The sequence below is a fragment of the Pteropus vampyrus genome, unplaced genomic scaffold (genome assembly GCF_000151845.1).
Source record: "Pteropus vampyrus isolate Shadow unplaced genomic scaffold, Pvam_2.0 Scaffold49, whole genome shotgun sequence".
NCBI classification, from domain to species: Eukaryota; Metazoa; Chordata; class Mammalia; order Chiroptera; family Pteropodidae; genus Pteropus; species Pteropus vampyrus.
The window spans coordinates 6,316,287-6,325,534 of NW_011888830.1; the positions used below are offsets into that span (position 1 = coordinate 6,316,287).

General features: G+C 45.9%; 1 protein-coding gene across 1 annotated transcript in view; it reads left to right on the forward strand.

The window, feature by feature from the left end:
- SFMBT2 (Scm like with four mbt domains 2) overlaps positions 1-9,248 on the forward strand; it is a 168,521-nt gene that overhangs the window by 147,866 nt on the left and 11,407 nt on the right. Inside the window, exons 13-15 of the mRNA XM_011359659.2 lie at positions 2,428-2,537; positions 7,515-7,690; positions 8,847-9,013. Of these exons, the coding sequence (XP_011357961.1) occupies positions 2,428-2,537; positions 7,515-7,690; positions 8,847-9,013 (453 nt within the window). The remainder of the gene's footprint in view (positions 1-2,427; positions 2,538-7,514; positions 7,691-8,846; positions 9,014-9,248) is intronic.

Here is a 9,248-nt window from a genome sequence, read left to right on the forward strand (position 1 = left end):
GAGCACCTCGCCTGAGGACTCAGCTTCTAATGGATGGAACTGGGATTGGATCCTGGATCTGCCACCTACGGAGGTTATTAGAGCCTTTTTGCCATAATACACCGTGGGGCTTCTGTGTGATGTGTTCTCAACAAGCATTTCACGAACTTCCAGAAATCGAGTAAGGCGCTGCTGTCGCATGAATTTCCTCCCGGAGTTACTCCCCCGACTCCGACACATACACCAGTTTCTTGGGAATAACGTTCATTGAATTCACAACTAACATCCATTGGTTCATTGGGGCAGAGTCCACACTCCCCTTTGTGATCTAGAGCATCATGAACTGAGTTCTGAAGTTTTGCAAGGTCTAGTAATTCTGTCTAACTTTGGGTAGTAATAACAGCTGCCAACTTAGTTATGTTGTGGAGGTAAATATGATACACAAATGCCATGTACACGATAATCACTCAGTTCACTGTTCCGAGGTATTATAGAGAGCTTGTTGAATCTGGAGATGAATGATGTGCCATCGGAAAAAGTCCTGGGAAAATTATTCTATATTGCCAGCTTTTTACGATTTAATTGCTGCCTGTTCCCAGACTGAATTGAACTCTGGAAGGCATTTTCTTTTCACCATCACAAAAATGCATTTTGATATGCAGCAAATGACATGTCGCTCTGGGGTTTTCTCAGCAAAACACAATGAAAAAAATCAGTCGAAATTTTATTGTCTGTTGATAAACACTTTGCACGTTATTTCAGCCAGTTCTAATTGGGTTTATTTTTAAACTCGGTCTCTGTAAATGGTACTGACAGTAAACAATAAAATCAGATGATTATTCTAATACAGAAAACATAAACACACCAGAACTGCTTGTTCTGCCTTATCCTGGCTTTTTAGCGCCTCTGCTGAACCACATTCTTTTGATGGGGAGTCACACAGGGCCCTGAGAACATAGCAGAATGCTAATTCAAGAAAGAAAAGACCTCTGCCATACTGACCGCATGGTGCGAGGTATTTTAAGGTCAAAGCCTCAGTTACAGTATGAGAAAGCTTTATTGTTTTTCAGAATTAAATCAGGGTACAAGCCACGCCAGTGATATTCTGGAACACATCAGATACATGAAAAGTGAAACATGAAAATGCTTCCACGTACTTGCATCTCCTTCCTTCCCGTTGACATCGTGCTGGTTGCCTCCAAAATTAGGTGCTAAGTGTCCCATCTCAATAAGGTGGTTTTTTTTTTTTTTTTTTTATCACTCTTCCAATGGCATTTTGATCTGAAACATGAGATGTGAGCGCGGTGCCTGGCTTGTGCCTCTCCGGATGGAGGGAGACTCAGGAGCGGCAGGCACGGCCTCCTGTTCCTGTCTCGGTGCTGTCAGGGCTGGGCACATGGCCGGTCCTCAGCAGACCGGCCTTTCGTGGCTCCGAACCCGCGGGTCTCGGAGTGCCTTTGTACGCTGAGCTGCACCTTCACGGTCTAAGTTCTCTCTCCCTGTAACTGCAACTCGCGAGCATGGCGGAACTTAGAGGTTCATCATTGTGGCGGTTCGCTCATGGAAAGGTGACGGCCCCAAGGGCTGTAAGTTCCTGTTCTCTTTATTTGAGCAGTACATGGAGGTTAACAGGACACGAGAGCATGCATCTGGGGCTCTAGGATGGGAGTGTCTCGGCCCTCTGGGAGTGTCACAGTAGGCAGTGACAACATACTTATTTTCTTGGACTGGGGAGAGAAGCGGTGGTTCGAGGAAAGAAGAAATCGGATGATGTTAGGTGCTTCCGACTTTGTTTTGAAACACCGCTGTCCCTGGGACAATTGCCCTAGGGAGAAGTGTCCACAGACTGGGTCCGCATCAGGTGAGCGTCACGTCATTTGTCACCTCCTTCCAGGTATCTGAAGTCCATCCACGAGTGCTGGCACCAACCCGTTGTCTCCGTCTTTTCGATGCCTTTTGAAATGTGTTTTTAAGAATAAAACGAAATGCTCAGTAGGCAACCCTACTGAGGAGTGATCCTGGGGAATAATCAGGGGCTCTTTGGAGGCCGTAGGCAAGGGTTGGCAGGAGCCGAGCCGGGTGGGGAGGACAGGACACTGTGGACGTTGCTCAGGCATGGCGTCCCCAGGAGTCGGAGCCGACTCAGCGGCACATAACACACACACTTGGGAAGAAATGGTTTGGTTTTTCTACAGCCAGAAACATTAGCATCTGCCACCCCCTCTCGCCAGCAGTTCACACTCTCCTGGGCAGAGGGGTTGGATTTCCCCAGCCTTTGTATCTCCGTGTTGGTGAGCCTGCAGAGTGTTCCGTCCAACTTACAGCCCATCGCCTAATGGAGCTGTACAGTAAATGCGTCTTGCGTCAGCAGGGTGGTTTTCAAAGCATCCTGTGTTAGCAGGAGTGGATGCAACTGAAGTTCATTGCAGTTCCTTTTTGCCCCAACAGGTTCTTAGCATGATAATCAATGCAGCTTACAAGCCTGGAAGGGTCTTGAGAGAACTGCAACTGGTGGAAGATCCACACTGGAATTTTCAGGAAGAGACACTGAAGGCAAAGTAAGTGTTCCCGTTCTGGAAAACAAGGGTTCTTGTTATTCTTGGCCTGCTCCTTTGAAACTTGTCATTCCTGTTTTTGACATAGCCCAGACAAAATGGAGGCAAAAGGAAGGGCTGTGTGCTGCAGCTCTGTGTGCTGCCTGCAGATTTGGTGGCGTTTGCTACACAGCTGCTTTAAGCCTTAGGGTTCCCAAAGTGAGGTACAGAGTTGCTTAACTAATATTTATTGTGTTAAATATTCAGAATAAAAACATACTGTTTCAGGTCCAATAGATGATTTGATGAAAAGGGGAAAATTTAGAAAAGAGAAGATATCCCTTATCATTATTATACATTATTCATTAACAGCTCTTAATATTTGATGCTGATTTTATCCCAGAGCCACATGTTTACTCTGAGAGCTGACCATTTTAAAACATAAAAAGAACCTACTACCTCTGTTGGGTTTTGGTGAATGGGCTGTGGGTTGACATGCAGTTGGTTATTTCTTCTTTTATTTGGAAATAGGCTAATTGGAAAGGTGCTTTTTTTTTATTTGCTTTAAGTTTCTTGAACTCTGAAACTGAGAGAACCAACCCAGTCACTGAGCTTGAACTCGGTTGTTCAAGAGGCAAATGGAAAAAGAGCCACTTTTCAGGATAACCAATTGCTCTGGTATTTTGAGAGGGCTTTTAATATTCACTCATGCTATCCAAATAGAATAGCTCTTACTGGTCAACCTCTCGTTTAAGTGTCCAGCACGTCACGTAGGTACGACATTTGGGAAGTGATGCTGTTTAAAAGAGTGAACCACTTTTCAATGGCTGGAGTATATCTCAGCCCACCTTTAAAGAAGTACCTATCTTGTTCCTAGTGAAAATTGGGGAATTTTAAGTAATCCGTATGAGCAGTAATACTTTCCTCTGTAGTTATGCTGGTACTGACTAGGGATGTTGAGATCTGGCACCGTTTTTCAACACTCATTGTCACCTACCCACTCGGCATTCCCCAGCGTCTTTTCCGAACATCTCTGTAATTTTGGATTCAGTAAAAGTCATTTATTGGCACTCTTCCAAATCACAAAAGTTAAAGGAAGGGAATATAAATTAGTAAGGAAAATATTTATTTGCATGAAGTGGCATGTCAGCGTAAGGTGGCACCATATCTCATCCTTACCTTCTTTCCCAAGAATTATTTAAATGAATTTCACACCTGTAGCTTAGAAAAAAAAAGATTTTCTAATATTCCATATTTTTCTACTTTACATAAGAGGGAGATCAGCAATAGTAAGACACTTTATTATGGGGTCGGTTCATCACAGTGGTGGTGGCAGAAAACCTGGGCAAGGCTTTATACAGAAAAACTCTTATTGTTTAAATTTTTTTTTCTGTAATCAATACATCCAAAATACACCTAATGGATATGGAAATAGTAAAAGTAAAAAAAACCTTAAATTCCATGAAAATCTCCCCTGCTCCTAAGTAACGCAGAAACTGGCTCCAGATACTGGCATGACAGGGAGCGTTCATTCTGCAATGTTTGCACTCATTTTCATGGTAGCAAGTCGATCAGAGCCTTATCACATCCAGCCTGATCCAGTCAAAGCGCACTCGCTGAGACCATCCAGCCCTGCTGTGGTGTGAAGGCAGTGGATTACCCGTTACATCAAATATGACCGTGAGCTCCTCGGTGAAATCTTACACAGCACCTTAGGAGAAAACGTCTGTCTGAACTGGGTTTCAAGTGTGTAGGAATCACAGTGGCATCTCAGAGCAGCCGCTAATGATGACAGACTCACAGTCGGCGGGAGTATGCCTGCTCTAACACTGCATTTGGAGTCACCTCTTTCCTTCTGCTGTAAAATGACAACTCTTTAGAGCGTGACAACTTTGATATTTGGCGCAAATGGGAAGAGAGAGAGTTGACTTCTGCCCATTTAGCTGAAAGACTGGCAAGGTTTCTGTCATGAGTAAATTAACTCAGCGTGGAGATACCTGCAGTGAGGGCATTCAGTCGTCTTGGTGTGGTTGCAGAATGACAATATTACGAAGTAATATTACAAGGAGTGTTTTCAGGAAGAAAGGGCGTAAGATCCTCCAATGCTATCTCTGAGCATCTGGGGTTCTGATGGCTTTTTCTCCTTCCAAAGAGTAAAGACCCATTTACTAGAGAAAATGGAGGTGCCATTGAAAAGGTTTGCCCTGTAAATGAGAGAAAAACTAACACTGTCACCTGTACTTGTCCCTCGGTGACTTTCCTATTCATCGAACAGCTGCACCGTTTATACTAACACAAGTTACAGTAACATTTGAGTGCCATGTAAGGAGTCTGTCACATCATGAGTCTTCAATATGGGTCGAAGGGCTAAATTATAGTGGCCGTGGTGCGAAGGGGAAAAGTGGATTCTAATGTGGCTCATTTCTGCTGTTCTGGAAGAGAAAATTCTTTCTTTCTGATGAATTTAAGTGTATTAAATTGACCTACATTATTTTGAATTTCAGGAGGAAGAATTTAGGCTATATCTTAGGGGTAATAAAAAAAATGCCTAATAAAAAAAAAAATGCCAACTCTGTGCATCTAGGGACATTTAAATACATTTTCCAACATGTTACAGAATCTTCTTGGGGGAGAAGAAAAAAGACTTTGCTTTAAATGGCTTTCATGATCATCTTTATAAAAGCCAGGTAGAGGCTTAATAGATTTTCCCAGTCATTTCTTACAGTTATTCAGAATAAAGAGGAAATATCGTGATGTAATTTCAAGTGAATTAGACATCATTATCAGGAAGAAGCAAGGAGGTAAAGTCAAATATTTACTTTTAGGTGAGTCATGTTCTGCTCTGTGGAAAAGATATTTTGGTTTCTCACTTTCATAAGCAATGGCTAATTCTGTATGTCTTTTTATTTCCCTTTTGGGGGGCTTTTTATTCATGACCATATTTTATGAACATTAAGATGTGATATTTGGCTATGCGGAGATTTATGTGAAAAGGGATTCTCAAACCGAGAGACTGTCACTGAAAAAGATTTTGTTTCTTCATTTGCTGGTTTTTAAGCAGACGGATGAACCAGTTTGTAAAAAGGAGACTGAATTTCTGTGTGTGTACTTCAGTTTGTCAGATTATGTGTATGATGTTTCTGGTTCCAACACAGACCAGTTTAGGATGTTCTGAATTAGACGTGATCTTTTCTAAAATAAACACACACCCCATTCATTGCACAGATTTTCCCTTACTTGAAATGCAGGATTCAAGAAAGAAGGGAGACATTTTACAGGAGTTGAGGCTCATAAGGCTGAAAACCAGCGAGCCACGCTGTGGACCCTGGTCCTGACGAGACGACCAGTGCAGCTTCGGAGGAAGGCCGGGCCGGGCCTGGTCGCTGCTGGGAGGGGCGTGTTTTCTCGCGGCATGCGAGGCTGCCTTCTTTCTGCAGCGATCAGCGATCAGCGTTGCCACCTTTCTTCCCTTTCGAGTCTTCCTTTCATACGCAGGGATGTGATTCAGCTTGACGGACTGGAGCCTTCTTGCTCTCCCTTCTCACAGCCCTCACGGCCCGCCAGAATGCCCGATGTGGGCCGTTCTGAAAATGAATGAGAGCGCTTAGGCCAAACTGACGGCACCTCACTCGGACCACGCTGATGGTTACGGATGGACCGTGACGACGTGCCACTTTTTTTCCTCTGTATTTCTTTTTGTCTCAAAATTTATTTTGATTTTTCTCTACTTTTAACTATGGAAAAAGAAGAGATCAGCGGTCTCGTGTCTGCATCTTCGCCCATCTTTTCCGCCCTGCCGTGTGCACTCGCACGCGGAGATAAACCCCTTCTTTGGTTGGTCGGAAGGTATCGGAAGGTCACTCACACTCCCTCACTGATGTCAAGGAGGAAAACCCTTTTCTCCACTCCCTTACGTTCAGTGCTTGGGGCCTGCGCGTTGAGCTGACAGAAGACAGGTCAGCAAGAGGAAGGACAGTTAGCATGTGTACACACGGGGTGCTCCGTGGTGAGCACCTCAGAGGGGCCGTGGGGCTTTGGAGCATCCACCTAAGTTACGTGGCAGGGGAGAGGATGTGTGGGGAAAAGGCCTCCAGGGGAAGAACACGTGGGTTTATTTAGGAAAGACAAATGGATTTTTAGGAGAACAAATGGGAGATAAAGCTTCGATGTTTGTTTCTGCTGAGGTCGGCGTTCTCTCTGCCTTGGCCATGAAACTCCTCTGAGGGGATTTATGGTCAGTTTACTCTTGGTCTCTCTCTCTCCTGGGATTAGAAGCTGCCTCAAAGAGGGAATTTATGGCAGTCCTTATTTCTCAGAAGTTTCGGCTTTTAGTCAGATAATGGAAGCTCCGAGAGAACTTTCTGCATCTGTTGAATGTCAAATGTCTTCATCTTAAAATAATCTTCATGTCACCTCTGGGGTTCTGAGTGGGTCCCCGCACCGACAGCCAGGGACAGTCTCCCTCCTGTGTCCTCGCTGGTCCCCTGACTTTCTGTTTCAAAGTGTGCATGTCATCTCAGCATCTCCTCATGCGCTCCAACCCAGTGGTCTCTTACCTCTTTCCTTCCTCCCTTCTTTCTGAGATGATTTATGATGCCAGGGGTTTTCTGCTGTGTGCTAGCTTGCTTGTCTCTGAATATTTTCCTTACAAAACTTGTAATACGTGCTTTAAAACCTTATCTTCCTGTTTACAGAAGCCTCACTGGGCCATTTAGTAAATGGTACGGCTAAGTGCTCTTCACTCCGGATTCAGAATGAGGGGATAAAGTGAAATGCTCCATCTCACGCTTTTGAGCTGTCCTCACATGTCCTGCCTTACAAGATTATGTCATTGGAATACGGGTTTTAAGCCCTTTTTGTTGGGGAAAGCTACAGAACAGATTTTTATTATCGCCTGTGGCAAAATAAAGAGTAACGAGGTGACGAGGACTGTGGCTTCGCGGCTTCGCCTGGACGCCCTGAGAACTGCTGAGGCCCCTCGCTTTTCCTCTTTCCTTCTAGGTACAGAGGCAAAACGTACAGGGCCGTGGCCAAGATTGTACGCACGTCTGACCAGGTAGCAGACTTTTGCCGACGGGTTTGTGCCAAGCTGGAGTGCTGTCCAAACTTGTTCAGTCCTGTGCTGGTTTCTGAAAACTGCCCAGAAAACTGCTCCGTTCATACCAAAACCAAATACAGTGAGTACAGAACCTTGGTCCGTGGGCCTGAACTGCGGGGTCATGTAGTCGGTGTTTTCGTAAGTAACCTTATGAATACTTTCTCAGAGGAATTGCTATGGAAGAATTTTTTTAAGATTTTCTGTGGTAGGTTCTTGTGGGTGTCTAGCCTGATATAAGGAAGAGATGGGGGTGATTAAAATCGGGGCAGATGATCATTGGTAGGCATTGGCGAAGAAGCAATGAGACTGTGTGCTATCGTGAATGTCGCTGGATTGGTTGATTTGGAAAACAATATGGCTGGAAGAAGAGCACAATGAAACGTAGTTTTGGCAATGGCCACTAAACCAGAATTCCTTTCTAGGTTCTCCCACTGAGAAACTGTAATGAGTCTGTCACTGCCCTTCTCCGCACGGGTCAGCCTTCCCGTCCTCTGCTTCTCCCCTGTGCGCCACTGTCCTCGGGACACGCTCCAGTGGAGCACGTCACTCCCCTTTCTTTGCTCCCGTCTCTGCTTCACCACCGTGACACAGACTCAGAGTTGCCACACGGCCCATAGCGCCTTTGCTCTGACCTCTTCCTGGCAGGCTGTTCCCTCCTTCATCACTCGCCTCTTCCATCTCCCTGTCACGTCGGTGACCTCTGCCTTTCCTTGTTGGCCTTCTCTAGGCCCCGCCCCACCTCCAGCCTGGCCTCATTTCCATGCCTCAGCCGCTCCCAGACACCTGTGCCACGGGTTGTACGAGCTCAGAATCTCTCCGGTCCAGGCTTCTGCTGTTTCTGCATGTCCCCTCAGTTATTTCGCATCCGATGGGAGACCACATCTCTGTCACAGTGTCCTGGAGGTTTGCTCTGCCAGCCTATATTCCGGCAAGCTGCTGGGGTATTGCTGGGACCACCTCCCCCGCAAGTGCAGAGAGTGCTCTGAAGACCCCCAGTTGGGATTTGTCCACTTGTGTGTCAGAGCCAAGAATCCAAACGTACTAGAAACAGTCATCAGAGTATGCGTGTCCTTCTATTTTGTACACACACGTATACACATCCCCCATTCCACGCTGTGCACATTCATGGAGGAATCGTAAGAATCTGCCCCTTCGTCCACTTGTCTGTTCTCTGTCCCTATGTGAACATGTGTGTCACCTTTAAAAAAAGCTTTGAATTCTCCCTCTCCTTGTAGCCTATTACTACGGGAAGAGAAAGAAGATCATTAAGCCCCCAATCGGGGAAAGCAACGTTGAGAGCGGATGCCCGAAACCAGCCAGGCGTCGGAAACGGCGAAAATCCATTTTTGTGCAGAAGAAACGGAGGGCTTCTGCCGCAGACTTTGCCGCAGGCTCGGGGGAGGTACGTCTACCCAGAGCACCTTCCAGCCGCCACTGGGACTCAGGGTCCTGGCTGGCCAATAGGCCAGCGTCACAGCGAGGGCCACATGAAAGTTCGATGCTGAACGGTTAAAACTGCGGGGTGCCTGGGACCCTTCCCCTTATTTGTTGAGAACAGATGTAACAGTGTCAGCTGCCCTGGCTGGGGAAGAGCTGCCACTGGCACCCTAGATGGAACCATCAGATGGGTCCTGTGG